This window comes from Typopeltis vanoorti, chromosome 15 (genome assembly GCF_054136105.1).
Source record: "Typopeltis vanoorti isolate ZY-2024b chromosome 15, IOZ_Tvanoo_1.0, whole genome shotgun sequence".
In the NCBI taxonomy this organism is placed as follows: Eukaryota; Metazoa; Arthropoda; class Arachnida; order Uropygi; family Thelyphonidae; genus Typopeltis; species Typopeltis vanoorti.
In genome coordinates this window covers 89,610,903-89,628,412 of record NC_143563.1, presented here as the reverse complement: position 1 = coordinate 89,628,412, position 17,510 = coordinate 89,610,903, and the positions used below count along the sequence as shown (strand labels likewise).

Sequence of the window (17,510 nt, the reverse complement as noted above, 5' to 3'; positions counted from 1 at the left end):
TGAGTTGTAAGTCAACAGTTAGAATTGAAGGAAGTACAGGAAGATGGTTTAATGTTAAATCTGGTGTGAGACAAGGATGTACATTATGAAGGAAAGTGGTATTAAACATGATATCAAAATTGGAGATGTTAATGTCAGCAATTTGCTTTATGCGGATGATGTTATACTTCTAAATAAATCTCTTACAAGTCTGCAAGATTCTATGACTAAATTGAATAACTGTTGAAATAGATATGGTATGAAGGTCAGCAATAAAAAGACAAAGACAATGAAAATAGGCAGAATTATTGAAAATGTCAACTGTGTTGTGAATGGAGAACCTGTGGAACAAGTAAAACATTTCAGCTACTTAGACACGATTTTTACTGAAGATGGTAAATTAAATATAGAAATAGACAACAGAATCAGCAAAGCTGGTATGGTATGAAGTCAATTGAATAAATTCATATGGAATAAGAGAGAAATTAGTCGGAACACCAAATTAGCTGTATACAAGACAGTGTTCAAACCAGTTTTAACTTATGGACCAAAGACTAGAGACCGCAGATATGAGAGTCCTCAGAAAGATTAGAGGAATGAACAGATGGCATAAATGGCAATATCATATTAAAAACAAGGATATTAGGAAAGAACTTGACATTGTCAGCATCTAGGAATGCGTTAGCAGAGCTAATCTCAGGTGGTATGGTCACTTAAATAGAATGGGAGTCAAAAGATTAGCAAAAGAAGTGTTCTCTGCCAGGTTGGCAGGAAAAACAACCCAGAGGAAGACCAAGATATAGGTAGATTGATACAGTACAAAGTGCCTTAGATGATAGAAATATAAGATCTGATAATGTTGGAGTCTTGACAAGTAACAGACTGATTTGGAGGAAAATGGTAGATAGGAAGTTAGTAATGATGTAATTTTTTCATGTAGTACTATAATATCCTGTACACCCCTTGAGGGTACATGGCAGGAATTTGATGATGATGACTTTGGTTTTCATCATTAGGATTAGCCGAGAAAATGATATATGACTTGATAATGTACTGGCTCGCTGTCTCTTGTAAGTAATGTTCCTCATGTGTTCTTCCATATGCAATTCGACAGATTTGTCTGTCTGCCCAAAATAAGGAATATCACAATTACACAATATTTTATATACACCAGGGTATATGAGTTGATGATGACAAGGTTTTGGGTGGCTTATTAAGAAACGGATCTTTGGAAGTGGAGTGAACAAGGTTCTGATATTGTACTTCTGTAAGGAATACATATGTTGCCTTTGAATCTATTTGTTTCTTCTGAGTGATGTCTAGGAGAATTAAGATGGAATTTTTCAATGATTCTCTTGGAATATCCATTAACTTCGAAAGAAGTTTTCAGATGGTTTATTTCTGTAAGAAGTTCATTTGGGTCATCCAGAAGAGAACGGGCTCTATGTCCCAAGGTGGAAATTATTCCAAGCTTATGAGGAGGGAAATGATTGGACTGACTATGCAGATATCTGTTGGTATGTGTGGGCTTTCTATATATCGATATTTTGAATTTACCAGAACAGCGAGTCAGTTTGACATCAAGAAAAGGTAAGGAATTATCCGTTTCAAGCTCGGCAGTAAACTTAATACTTTGATGTCGGCTATAGAGATGTTCTGGGAAAACCATAAGGGATTCATGTCCATGGCTCCAAATAATGAAGACATCATCTACATAGCATTTCCAAACTTTAGGTGTTAAAATAAAGGAAGAGATAGCCATGGTTTCAAAATCCTCTAAGTAAATATTTGCGAGTACAGGGGATAAAGGAATACCCATAGCCAGTCCATGATCATGGACTGGCTATGGATAAACAGTCCATGTTCATCTGGTAAACTCAAAATATCGATATATAGAAAGCCCACACATACCAACAGATATCTGCATAGTCAGTCCCATCATTAACCTCCTCATAAGCTTGGAATAATTTCCACCTTGGGACATAGAGCCCGTTCTCTTCTGGATGATCCAAATGAACTTCTTACAGAAATAAACCATCTGGAAACTTCTTTCGAAGTTAATGGATATTCCAAGAGAATCATTGAAAAATTCCTTCTTAATCCTCCGAGACATCACTCAAAAGAAACAAATAGATTCAAAGGTAATATATCTATTCCTTACATAAGTACAGGAAGTAAGTACAGTATCACATAAATTAGCAAAAGTTCTAAGAAAATACAATATCAGAACCTTGTTCACTACACTTCCAAAGATCCGTTTCTTAATAAGCCACCCAAAACCTCGTCATCATCAATTCAAATACCCTGGTGTATATAAAATATTGTGTGATTGTGATATTCCTTATTTTGGGCAGACAGACAAATCTGTCGAATTGCGTATGGAAGAACACATGAGGAACATTACTTACAAGAGACAGCGAGCCAGTGCATTATCAAGTCATATCCTTTTCTCGGCTAATCCTAATGATGAAAACCAAAGTTACAAAGTCTACTGGGAAAAATCGACTAACATCTTCCGTTGCAATGATGAACTAGAGAGAAAAATCGTGGAATCTAGAGAAATCATCTTCAACCCTGTTCATCTAAATAATAACTCGAGCTACAACCTCCCAGATAGTCATTCAGCTGTAATCATGTACTGGCGTTCACGTGATGCTGCAAGCACGCACTCTTCCAACAATGCAACAAACGAAAGAACAGCTTTAAATACAACGTTTTCATGCTAATTAGTTATAGAGACTCTCTATGTTGTTCATAGTCTTTTAACCTTCAGTGTTTAGTGTTTTTTCTTTCTTTTATAATGTCACCTGATGAAGGCTGTTACAGGCCGAAACTAGTAGTGTTTTTATATTAAAACCTTTTTATTTAAACCTCGGTTCTAGTCATTCAATTCTTAAGAAAAATATGTATGTTAACCGAGTTAATGATCATTCTTTCACACACACACACACACACACATATATATATATATATATATATATATTTATATTAAGGATACCAAGTAATTTTATAAACTTGGTTTTTTTACTCCTCCTCCCAAGTAAGCAAAACAGTTAAGTTTGCGCTTGAACGTAGTTCAAGTCTAAAGGTAGTGCAACACCAGGGCAACTCGTTGTAAAGATGGGTAAGCTCTGATCACTATTCTTAGTATTTCCCATAATGTAAAACACATCTCACTAAAAGAGGTATACTGTTATACATTATGGGTGTGTGTGGGGGGATCACTATCCAGACCGGTTTCAACCTTTTTTGAAGTCTCCTCAGTGAGTAGCTAGACCCTGAAATACCAAGGTTTTTTTAGTAATACAGAGCCTTATCAACAATAAGAGGCTCTGGATGAGAGCTTCTTATTGTTGATAAGGCTCTGTATTAAAGATGTGAAAAGTTTTTTACCTTGGGAATAATATATATTAAGGATACCAAGTAATTTTATAAACCTGGTTTTTTTACTCCTTCTCCCAAGTAAGCAAAACAGTTAAGTTAGCGCCTGAACATAGTTCACATCTGAAGGTAGTGCAACACCAGGGCAACTCGTTGTAAAGGTGGGTAAAGCTCTGATCACTATTCTTAGTATTTCACATAATGTAAAACACATCTCACTAAGAGATGTATGCTGTTATACATTATGGGTGTGTGTGTGTGTGGGGGGGGTCACTACCCAGACCGGTTTCAACCTTTTTTGAGGTTTAGACCGGCCTGGGTTTCAACCTCAAAAAAGGAGTGAGTAGCTGAACATAGCTACTCACTCATCAGTGAGTAGCTACGTCCAGGCACAAACTTAACTGTTTTGCTTACTTGGGAGAAGGAGTAAAAAAACCAAGTTTATAAAATTACTTGGTATCCTTAATATATATTATCCATAAGGTAAAAAAACTTTTCACATCTTTATCTCATCCAGAGTTATTCAAAAAGTTATTCTTATTCAAAGTAAAACCACCTTGTAGCAACTCGTATAGGTAAAGTTGATAAGGCTCTGTATTACTAAAAACTTTGGTATTTCAGGGTCTAGCTACTCACTGAGGAGACCTCAAAAAAGGTTGAAATTGGTCTGGGTAGTGATCCCCCCCCCCCCACACACACACCCATAATGTATAACAGTATACATCTCTTAGTGAGATGTATTTTTCATTATGGGAAATACTAAGAATAGTGATCAGATCTTTACCCACCTTTACAATGAGTTGCACTACCTTTAGACATGAACTACATTCAGGCACAAACTTAACTGTTTTGCTTACTTGGGAGAAGGAGTAAAAAACCCAAGTTTATAAAATTACTTGGTATCCTTAATATATATATTACCCCAAGGTAAAAAACTTTTCACATATATGTATTCCTGAGCTTTTTTAAAGAATAAATATTTAATGACTTAAACCGAGATAAAATATGAAGTTTTAATGAAAATGATACAACTAGTTTCAGCCTTCTTCACGTATCCACTAAAGGTAGAACACAGTAATAAAAATTGAAGTTAAAATTGAAGTAAACTGAGAATTACAGGCAAAAAATGCAATACATAATTGAAACAAAAATGTTGTATTTATATATACATAATTTATTTTTTCAATTTTTATTTTATTTTATTTTATTTAATTATCGCTACAGGTCAGGCTAAGAAAATGATTAATTAACAGCGTAGATTTAATTTACCAGTATAGAGTGCAAGAGCATGGAGCTTGGTTCCCTATACATATGTATCCTTCTGATGATGACCTCAATACAGAGGTTGAAACATCAAGTGTTATTTTATTAATAATTAGTGTCCCTAAATTCATAAATTTGAATGCTGATCACTGTGTAAACTTAAAAGAAAGAGACAACCTTAATTGTGTCTGCTACCATCTTCAGTCTAATAAACCCCACCTACTCTTTTTGGCAGAAACTCACATTTCACCCCCCCCCTCCCTCAGGACTATTTTCATCTCAACCTTCCTAACTACACATTCTTTAACTCCTTTTGACCCAAGGGTAGCATCTGCGAATACCTTGCCAGAGAGTACCCAACCTAGAATTGCCAAACTCTAACCTTCTTTGATTGAAAATATCCCTTCTCCAACCAGTCAAATGCATTTGCTGTCTCTAATGGCACCAAACACTCCGAGCTCTTTAATTTCTTCTCCTTAAAAATTGATTTTGTCCAGTCCCACTTTCCCAGTGAAAAATCAAGGATACTGTAACTGGCTCACATAAAGAACTCCACCTTCCTTTACTGCCTACTCAAGCTCGAAATAGATGCAAGAAAACAGAATTTATAAGAACAAAAAGAAGGAAACTTGTAGGCTGACCAAATGAAAGCTAAGCCTTTTGGTCTCTTGCCAAAACAACTGGTTGTAACTTTTGCCCAACACTATTCCCACCCCCTATTATACCCAGATAGCTCTATTGCATCATTACCCACAGAAAAAGTCAATCTCCTGGCATCACGCTTTGCCTCTAACGCATGCATAAATGAAAATGGTAAATGCCCCGCCCAACATACAATGTCTCCTATATCCTTTCGCCAGAAAGAGATCAGAAAGATATTTTCCAAATTAGACACAAAAATGTCTCCAGGCCCTGATGGCATTCATCCAATAGTCCTGAAGGTTTGTATGCCAGAACTGACTTCTATCCTATGTCGTCTATACATACACACTCTTACTTCACTGGTATCTATCCCACAGCCTGGAAATTGGCCTATATTCAACGCATTCCCGTTGAATTAATGGAGAAAACCATCAATTCCTAAACTACCTCGAAGGCACCAAGCTAATAAACTACCACCAGTATTGATTCTGTCACTGATTATCAACAGGAGATCTACTCGCATATATCACCAATCTCTGGACAAATGCCATGAAGTTTGGTGAATTTCAAGTTGTTGTACATGATATCTCCAAAGCATATTAAAAGATCTCTATCTAGGTCTCAGAGGACATCTTCCTAAATTTATTAAACACTTTCTATCTAATAGATAGTTTTCCTAGTTTTTTATTTATTTTATTCTGTCTCAGGACTTCTGAAGCTGGATTGTCAGCTTTCTATCTGGGTACTCACTATGTGTGATAATGGATGATTCCTTATCCTCTCACAATTCAATTAATGCAAGTGTTTCATAAGGTTCTGTTCTCTGACCAACACTCTTTCTTCTATATGTCAATAACCTACTTCATTTGACCTCCAACGCAATACACACTTTTGCAGATGAACAGCACATTGTACCCCTCCCTTTTATTTGATAAACCTTGATAAACTCACCTCAATCTACAGAACATCAATCACTACTGTCCTCAATTCTGATTTCCAAGCCATCCTCCACTGGGAATCAGATAACCTTGTCAATTTCAATACTAATAAAACCCAGTTTTGTCTTGTTTCTCACAAAAAAGAACAATTTTCTCCCAGTATTATTTTTGACAACACTTAAATTTCCAGACAAGATGAGATTTCTCTCCTTGGAATTACCCTGACATCAGGGTAATTCCAAGCCTCTCCTGACATAAACACACCACGACCACTGCATCCTCAGCTTCTAAAAAATTAGGAGTCCTCTTTTGCTGAAGATGTTAGTTCACCTCTAAACAGCTGTTAACCTTATACAAATCACAAATGCCCAGCTATTGAATACTGCTCCCCCTCAACATTTGGAGTGGGGCCCCAAAGAGCTACATCAAAACTCCCTCTGACTCAATACAGAGGACAGCAATTAGACTGATTAATGACCCATCTCTTATTGACTTGCTTCTTCCACTTTCGCACAGATGTTTGGTTTCTCCAAGTGTATTCTATAAATATTTCCATGGCAAATGCTGTTCTGAATTGGCATCAATAATTTCCCCCACTTAGTACTAAGCCGGATGGAACAAGTGCAGCTACTACTCAAACCCCCCCCCCCCCCCACAGTATATCTTGAAACTCACCTTGAAGAATGTGGAACATTCTTTCTCCCTGATGTGTTTCCCAAGGAATACAATATATGGGCTTTTAAATCTAATGTAAACAAGTTTCTCCTTTCCCAATCTGCTACCCGTATATGGTACTAATGTATTATAGCTAGATCAACCAACCTCTCGTGCATGGACTCAACATAAAAAAGTAAATAAAATAAATAAAACAATTACGTCATATATCCCACAAATCAAGCATGCACCTTTCAAATGTACATTTTAACTCAGTTAGTGTAATATCAAGTAATTTTATTTAACTCTCACCAAAAGACGTGTACAATAATGGACAAGAAACTAGCATAGGTCTTAAATAATAAATGTGATTCAGTTCATCTCTCAGTCATATACTGGACAATGATATAAGAAGAATCAAACTTTTTTGTGTTTGCTTGTTTCTTCTCGACAATATACATTATAAGAAAAATGCAATCTTTTCTTTTAAAGTGTATCTTTAATTTTACTATATATATATAATAATTCACAATCTGATAAGAATTTCAGCCCCATAACATAAAAGTTACACATTGATGATATATGTTAATATTAATTTTTTTTTTGTCTATCATATAAAATCATGAAATAAATATACAAAAGACATTTCCTTAACAAGATCACCAATTCTATTTCTCTATCAGACACAAAAAACAAGCAAATACTTAAACTACTTATAAAATATACCGACAAGAAAAAATAATCTAAAAATTACTTCTTGCTTTTTTCTTGCTTCTAGTGCTCTAACAAGCATCATGTGTTGCCTACGTCGTTCTCTTTCCTATGGAAAAAAAAAAAAATTGTAACACTTGTTACAAATCATAATTGTAACATATATACAGTTTTGTATTTATGTTGATCATGAGAACACAAAGTATAAAAGTGAGAACACAAAGTTCCTCTTTACAGCTCATGCACATATTAGACTGCCAAATTTGATTTCAGGCTTGATTTGGTGCTGGTCTCTCAGTTCCATGATAACTGTCACTGGGATTAAGTTTTTGTCTTATCAGTCTGCCTGTAATCAGTAATAGAAAGGTAGATGGTGGAAGTTTGATAAACCAGCTGACATAGGTGCAGGATCTGCAGCTTTATTTCCCTTAATCTCACTGTGGATTCTGATCCAACAAAAACACAGGTCTTAATGTAGCATCCATAATGAGAGAAAGAGAACATGATGGATATGAGAGCCCCAGATAATTTTGCAGCTCTATACTAAGTACTGCCTATGGAGAGCTTCATGAATCTGTCTATATAATGCAGAAAGAAGAGCTGCATGGAGTGTATCAAGCATAAGAATTGCACTTAGAACATTCTGAACTTCACTGACCCCCTAGTCTCTATCGAGGCATATACTGGCTACCTTAATATACAGAGCTTCTGAGAATGTTTATGTTTGCAAACCAAATAATTTTATGCAATGTGATGAATGTGGTATAGATTCTTCCACTGTAGGCAAAAAAGAGTTGGCCATTTGGGATGGTCTGGCAGGAATTTTATTTTGGTTGCATATAACAGACATATGTTGGTGCTGAAGTGACAAGGGTGGTTCATATACCTCGATAGAGACTAGGGGGTCAGTGAAGTTCAGAATGTTCTAAGTGCAATTCTTATGCTTGATACACTCCAATCATCATAGTGTACTAGCTAGCAAAAACAGACTTGGGACCCATAATGAAATTTTGATCTAATTAGAGCATAGTAAACATGTAGCAAAGAACTTCTGTCAGTACTAAACAAAGAGGTCAAAGATAAGGCGTGAAAGATGTTCAATGCTTTATCACACTTGGCGCATGTGAAGGAGTTTCTTGTCAAATGAGCTCCTAGAACATGGCTTCTGGTTCAATTCGGATTAGTTTCCTAGTCTAAGATCTGGATTGTGATGAAGACCATGTCTGCAGCAAAAATGCATATCAACTGTCTTCTGCTGGGAAAATCTGAACCTATTCATATGCCAATTTTGAAGAAGGATCAATTGCTTGCTAAAGCAGTCTTTCTATAACTCTCATATTACATGAATAACAGAAGATGGAAAGTGATCTGCATGGATGTCATTACTTACAGCTGAGAGAAGTTGTTTGGTTACTGAGTTTACCTTGATTGCAAAAAAAGCATGACACTTAAAATTGAACCTTGGATATAAAATTGAACCTTGGATGGCCAACCTATGGCACATTGGACCCCAATGCTAATAATAAAAAAGTAAGCCTATTTATGCAAAAAAGTATCAACCAAAAACCGATTTGTAGGAAAAAAAAGAGCTAAAACAGTGATTATTTTTAGCAATTTTATTCTTTCATGCACATCTTTTGCGCATTCACTTGTTTGATGCTGAGGTGCTGACTTCATATGCGATTCTTTCATGTAAATTCATATGGGGAAAAGCATTGTGTTATGAAATTTTTTTCAAGATGGCTCAATGTGCCCAAGCACTGTTCAGAGATTTTCATGCGAGTGCATTTTTGATCTGCTGTGAGCAAGCGTGGCACCCATCTTGCACAAAGCTTTTTCATTTGCAATTCTTCATGCAAAATATATCCTGCACGTTCTTTTGAAATGCCACGCACCTTGAGTCGCTAGTCATCCACTACCATATCGTGCACATGATCAATGACTTCTGTTGTTACACTTTTTTGGATGTCCTTCACGTGGATCTTCAAGGCTGGTACGGCCACATTTAAACTCGGCAGCCCATTTCTTAATCGTCAATACATGCCTTACTTCTAGCATATTATGTTGCTACTTAAAACAAGTACCAAAAACATGCTTACTCCATAAAACTCAGTTGTCCAGAACTGAAGCGAAAAACAACATATATGGAACATTCCAGCATTTTTACTTGACAACTGCCAGTTCCTCAAACAAAGAATAACTTTTCATGTAATCATCAGTCGAAAAACTAAAAATTACAAGAGTGAAGATCTAACTTAACAATAGAAATCTTGAACATATAAAGGAATCCACAAAACATAGCCATTCACTGCTTATATTTTTCCTTATTTCTTAAAATGAATTCTTTTCAAACCTCCTTATGTTCTTCTATCTGTTCCATTTTTTGTGGAACAGATAGAAGAACCCCCCCCCCCCTTTCTCTCTCTCTCTCTCTATATATATATATATATATTCTTCTCTCATGTCCTTCAGTCAATCATTTTCATATCACTCAAGTATATAATGTATTCTCTTAATTGCGACTACCTGAAGTGATGTCACTGCAGCAGGGCATCACCAACAGTGAAGAGAAGTATTTATTATTATTACTGTTAACAGGTATCTCCATGGAACCCAAAGACTGATTATGGGAGGCACAAAAACATCGTACACAATATACCTATCATACTTCCCACAATGCAACCATTATATAGTGATAAAAAGAAGGAATGGTAGAAGCAGCACAGGCCATGGTGGGTGGGTTTCCTTGAAGGTAATGCAAGTTTTATTTATTATGCTAACAGCTTTCAAAATAGTGTATGTACATCACCATCTTCATGTTAATACAAATGTTACCTTTTTCAAATGAAAAGGTAACATTTGTAGTAACGTGGATGATTATTTAAAGCATTTATAGTATATGGAAAGCACACAACTTAACCCCTTAATGTACCAATTAAAAATCAGAAAGCTGTCGTTTATCTGCCAATTTTTTGGGCAAGGGTGATTTGCTGGATCAAATTCATCATTATTTGAAAAATAATGATGAATTTATGCAAACGCAAATGAAATAGCCGTTACAAGGCGTTGGCAACTTTTCTCGGCTGAAAGGAAATAGGCAGGCACAAGATTGTCTAGCGTATAATTGATTTCACATATAAATACAACCATATTTGGTTGTATTTATATGTGAAACTAAAATTCAAAATCAATTTTGGTGCAATAAACAAAAGACGTCTTTGTATGTTAAGGAGTTAATTTCTAATTTCACATTTAAAAATTTTTTTTTTTTTTTTTTTTTTTAATATATAATGTGTAATAAATGATTTGTAAGAAGTGATTCATTAACATATTTTTGGTGAACAACCAATTCCTGATTAATTTCCACAAATTTCATAATTTTTTACAATTTTTTTTATTCAAGTGTAAGCAAACAAGATTGCACCTGAACTATTTTCAGGACTGGAGTAACTCATATAAAAGCTTATGAATTCACATCACTTGCCTTAGTATCCCATAATGCAAAGCACATATCCTTACGGGTATGTATAATGCTATGCATTATGGGAAGAGTCACTACCCAGACTGGTTTCGACCTTTATTGAGGTCTCATCACTGGAAGCCAGAACCAGAGGTGATACCAAGGTTGAAGTAATGCAGAAGTCATATTTTCATATACGAGTTGCCAAAAGGCACACCTTATTATTAAAATGCTCTGGTTTATAGATAGTGTTGGAAGTTTTTCTACTTGGTTATAGTATAAATTAAAGATATGACCAATTATATACTTGGTCATATCTTGAAACCGGTCTGGGCAGTGACCCTTCCCATAATGCATAGCATTATACATGCCTGTGAGGATATGTGCTTTATATTATGAGATACTAAGGCAAGTAATGTGAAGGCATAAACTTTTTTATATGAGTTTTGCCCTGAAAATAGTTAAGGTGCAAACTTGTTTTCTTACAATTGGATAAAGGATTAACCCAAGTATATAACTTCTTAGCATCTTTAATTTGTTGCATTTATAAACATATAATGGTTAAAAACAAAGTGATGGATAACAGGACTTGAAGGTCAACAAACAGCTCATTGATACATCAAGATTCCCAGCTCCCATCTGGCATTATTAAACATTGTGTATTTTGAAAAATAAACTGATCATTAAAGCAAAATTGCAAGGCACTTCAGAAAAGAACACTATCAAGAATCAGAACATGTTTCAATTTATATATATATATTGCATAAATTTTTATTTCACTACAGATTGAAGTTTTAGTTGTTTATAATCATAAACAACCAAATAATCATAAAAAATATCATAGAAATCCTAGAGCTGTTTTATAGTGTTGTTGGTTGTGCCTACATTTACCATCATTAACACATTCATGCCGGGCTGTGTTTTTAATGCATATAATGTATCAAGTGGACACATTTTTACAAAGTTTTCAACACACACATACACCTACCTTAGCATGCTGATTTCAATTTTTCAGTAGAATGTCATTGTAAAATAAATACTTTTGAATGGTATAAAAATCTTAAAATAAGATACTTTGATTTCAAGTTTTTATACCCCCCCCACACAAACTGTTATTTGCTTTTAAAAATTTGCTTTACATAAACCAGTTGGTATTTGCACTTAGTTACAATATAAATAGATACGACCACTTCTTTTCTGCAATTATTGAAATAGGTTGTGTATAGCACTACTATGAAACTTCTAGTCTGCTTGCTTGCATCCCGCGATGAGTCTTTTGACTCCATGGCAGCCTAACTAATAATGATAATAATAATCTGTAAAGTATGATGAGAGAGAGGTAGTTCTTTTTACTATACAGAGACTTTTCATTTTAGCTGTCACTAATTCCTTTAATTATCATTAAATATAGTACATACTCTAGGTTCTCTATCTGCTGTACTTGGTGATATAATAAAACTTCTACTTGTGTTTTCCTTTCAGCTGTGTCTGTAGAGGAATGGATGGTTTTCACTATACATGGACATTTAAATTCTAGTCTTTGGAAAGAACAGATTGGAGTGCAATAAATTCAGTTTATTTTATGGATTAAAATGTATCCATCTGTACTTTACAAAAAAATAAATCTAATGTTTCACAAGAAAAGGAATGCATCTAGTGATCTTTAACAAAATATTAGCATATCTGGGATATATACCGTATTTTCCGGTGTATAAGACACACTTTTTTACCTTAAAAATTCATCTTAAAAATGGGGTGTGTCTTATATAATGAAGGTCAAGATTGTTTCCTCTTTTCAAAGTCATACGCACTCTCTTTTATGTTCCAAGATCTTTGTAGGCGGTTAATGGTGCAATCAAATTGATGCGTGACCTTCACGTGACTTCTAGCGCATCATTGGCTAAGAACGGGGAGTCCCTATTCAAGTTTCATAATATCTTATCCGAGTAATCAGTTACTGATGTTTATCAGTATTGAGTTGACGTGTTGAGATATTTTGTATTCAGTTTGATATTTCCCCATAGATTTTAGTGTTTTAGTGAGGGAAAAAAACAGGCGACATTCATTACTTCAAGTTACAAATTGCAGGGTGTAAAATATGTGGAAGAACACGGAAATAGGGAAGCTGAAAGACATTTTGGACCTCTGCCTACAGAAAAAATGATTAGAACTTGGCGTGGTCAGAAGGAGATTTTGTACAATTTGCGTAATGAAAAGCGCGCGGAACGTGGAAAAATTGCGAAGTGGCCAGAACTAGAGACCGAAGTTTTGAAATGGGTGCAAGAAAATCAGCAAAATGGCACTGCTATTTCAACAAAAATGATTCGCACACATGCAGTCAAAGTAGCCTGTGAGGTTTTTTCCCAGAAAATTGTATTAAATTTCTTGGGTGCATCTTATACACCAGAAAATATGGTATACATTACCATGTAAAAGAAAAACATGTACACTGATGTTTTTTTCCCCCCTATTTTATGTGTCTTCCACCCACAAAAGGTTTATTCGTGAACCTATAATACATTCGTACCAAGGGAGGATTAATGAATTTTTAAAATATTATTTTATATGTTTGGCATATGTTTTGTATTTTTCATTAATTTTTTTTTTACCTCATCCAGAAACCCTACTCTAGAGACCAAACATGGAACTTTTTCTAGTCACTTCATGCCCCCAATAAGTGGGGCAGTGATTTCACATCAGACCAAAATTCATCTCCCACTTAAAGACAATCACAAAAATCCAATGCACACAGCCTGTTGGTTGAAGAGTGAATATGCTAACCGCTCAGCCAACCAGACTGGCAATGATTGTTATGACTGTTAATTATTACTGAATAAAACAAAATTCTTCTTAGAAAACAAAAAGCGTAATATTACACACATATACATATAAAATACAACCAAATAACAAGTTCAGCAAACTGTACAGGATGATCTATTAATTTTAATTTTAAAATTATAATTTTAATTTTAATCTTTTAGCATTCATTCAAATAACACAACTCATGCCATGCCTCTAGAGCATAGGTTCCCAAAGTGGGCGGTACCACCCCCCAGTGGGTGAAGCCTTCTGGGGGGGGGGGGGGGGGCTATAGTGGGATCGGAAGCATTTGGGGACGTTCAGGTGGTCTAGGGGTCGGTGGCTCTTTATAGAAGAAATTAATATATATTTAAAATTTAATTATTTTCGTGATTAGAGAATCATTTAAAATTTAAATATTGCATTTTAATTCATCTTATGACGTTTTACAGAATCAATTTTTTTTATCAATTTTCTATTTCAATTATTTAAATCATTTGAAAATTTACCATGTCAGATAGAAATAGATGTCAATGAGAAAATAGAGCATGTATATATGTGTATATAATAGGTCATGTTTACAGTTTCTTACAGTTTACATGTAAGAAAGTTTTAAAGCGAATAAAAGTTGAGCAGCTCTCAGATGTGAACTGTAGACTAAAATACAGAAAGATTATTGAAAAGAAAATGAAAGAGTTTGAGAACGGGAATCAAACCTTGGAGATTCAGTGGCAAACTCTGAAGAAAACAATGATTGATTCTGCCAGAGAATCATGTGGTGAGGTTGTGTGCAAGGATAAAAAAATCAGAACTCCCTGGTGGACACAGGAAGTTAAAGAGGCAGTGAAGGAAAAGAAGAAAGCATATCAAAAGTTCCTGGCAAATAAGTCAGCTTTAACTCTTACAGAATACAGAGACAAATGTAAGAAAGCTAAACAGTGTGTAAAACTAGCTAAACAAAAGTCATGGGAGGACTTTGGCAAGAATATAGAAAATAAATATCAAGAAGGTGGCAAAATATTCTGGAAGTTGTTGAAGAAGATTAGGAATGGAGGAAAGAGTGCTGTAAAAGGAGTTAGAGATGATAACGGTGAAATGAAAACAGGAGAAAAAGATATCCTTGAAGTATGGAGTAATTACTTTGAAAAACTGCTAAATGAAACAAGCAGCGATGACAGCACAGTGGTAAAAAACACTGACCAGGAATACATATCCATACTTTGAAGTAGAAAAAGCCATCAAAGGCTTGAAATGTGGAAAGGCAGCAGGAGTAGATGATATTCGACCAGAAATGCTGAAGTATGGTGGTATAAAAGTCTTACAGTGGCTGCACTGCATAGTTCAGAAAGCCTGGACAGAGGGACGAATTCCCGATGATTGGAGTAGAGCTCTCATAGTACCCATATATAAAAAGGGAAATAAAACTGAATGTGAGAATTACAGAGGTATTTCCCTACTGAGTGTTCCTGGCAAGATCTATGCCAGTATACTTGAGAAACGGTTGAGAAGAATTGTGGAAGAAAAGCTTGGTGAAGAACAAGCTGAATTCAGGCCAAATAGAGGCTGTCAGGATCAGATCTTCACTTTACGACAAATAGTCGAGAAAGCATGGGAATACAACAAAGATCTGTATTTAAGTTTTGTCGATTTGGAAAAGGCATATGACAAGGTGCCAAGAGAGAAGCTATTCAATACGCTGCAGTTATATGGTGTCAATGGGGCATTATATCAAGCAATACTTAGTCTTTATTTGAGTTGTAAGTCAGCAGTTAGAATTGAAGGAAGTACAGGAAGATGGTTTAATGTTAAATCTGGTGTGAGACAAGGATGTACATTATCCCCTCTGTTATTCATTATCTATATGGATCATATTATGAAGGAAAGTGGTATTAAACCTGATATCAAAATTGGAGATGTTAATGTATGCTCTTTGCTTTATGCGGATGATGTTATTCTAAATAAATCCGCTACAAGTCTGCAAGATTCTCTGACTAAATTGAATAGCTGTTGTAATAGATATGGTATGAAGGTCAGCAATAAAAAGACAAAGACAATGAAAATAGGCAGAATCATTGAAAATGTCAACTGTGTTGTGAATGGAGAACCTGTGGAACAAGTAAAACATTTCAGCTACTTAGGCACAATTTTTACTGAAGATGGTAAATTAAATATAGAAATAGACAACAGAATCAGTAAAGCTTTCTTTATTCAATTGACTTCCCACTCATATGGTGGGAAGTCAATTGAATAAATTCATATGGAATAAAAGAGAAATTAGTCGGAACACTAAATTAGCTGTATACAAGACAGTGGTCAAACCAGTTTTAACTTATGGATCTGAGAGCTGGGTCAGAAGTAAAACACTTGACCAAAGACTAGAGACCGCAGATATGAGAGTCCTGAGAAAGATTAGAGGCGTGAACAGATGGCATCAATGGCAATATCATATTAAAAATGAGGATATTAGGAAAGAACTTGACATTGTCAGCATCCAGGAATGTGTTAGCAGAGCTAATCTCAGGTGGTATGGTCACTTAAATAGAATGGGAGAGGAAAGATTAGCAAAACAAGTGTTCTCTGCCAGGTTGGCAGGAAAACGACCCAGAGGAAGACCAAGATATAGGTGGATTGATACGGTACAAAGTGCCTTAGACGATAGGAATATAAGATCTGATAATGTTGGAGTCTTGACAAGTAACAGACTGATTTGGAGGAAAATTGTAGATAGGAAGTTAGTAATGATGTAATTTTTTCATGTAGTACTATCATATCCTGTACACCCCTTGAGAGTACATAGCAGGAATTTGATGATGATGATGGTGATGTTTACAGTAGCAAATATATTCATTACATTTCATTTCAAAATATATATAAAATATATGAAACCACTTTTCTAATCTATTTGTACAAAAATAAACCCAATTTTATATAATGTAATATTATGAGTAAATATAATAATGGCAAGAAAGAAATAAAATCGTAAATTTCAGTTAGCGGAGTTAGTACTAACTTATATTGCTAACTATAGGGAAAAAACAAAGCAAATATTATTCGAAACTTATTATATTGTTTTCTGTGGTTATGTTTTGTAGGCTTGTTGTTTATATATTGTGTAATTATTTTATTTATTAATTATTATTTATAATTATTTGGACAACGTCGTGGTCGGACGAATAAAATGCGCTTGCATGCAAAATAAAAAATTTAATGTGTCATACAGGATATTTTAACTTCTATTTTTTATATACAGTACTTAAAAAATGTATTCATTTTTTGCTATTGTATCGCCATACAGGCTTTAGTCTATCCACGCAGCAGACGAGTCTTAACTAGTAGTATGTCGGTCAACTATTATGTAGGTAATTCACTCAATTCAGCATGTTTTTTGATAAGAATATGGGTGCTTGCTTGTTCAAAGCATGAGTACGATGGTATTGCAAACAAGTCAATGCATACAAGTTGATTGGGGCAAGATTTCAATTCTAGAAATACCAGTGGTTCAGGAATAAGTTTCATTATTTTTTGTGTGCTTTGCCAACAATCATCACTTGAAAGTGTGATAGATAAGTGGAGTCATACAAAGTGTAAATTAAATCTTTTATTTTGTGAATATCTTTGCAAATTTTATTATCTTCATTATGCCTGAATATAAGAAGAAATGTCGACAGTACAGTATTGAGTAT

General features: G+C 34.8%; 1 protein-coding gene across 1 annotated transcript in view; it reads right to left on the bottom strand.

Moving 5' to 3' along the window:
• Window positions 1–17,510, bottom strand: part of LOC150098964 (bromodomain adjacent to zinc finger domain protein 2B-like) — a 632,705-nt gene that overhangs the window by 316,051 nt on the left and 299,144 nt on the right. The window contains exon 15 of the mRNA XM_090405782.1: window positions 7,612–7,677. Coding sequence (XP_090261908.1) covers window positions 7,612–7,677 — 66 coding nt within the window. The remainder of the gene's footprint in view (window positions 1–7,611; window positions 7,678–17,510) is intronic.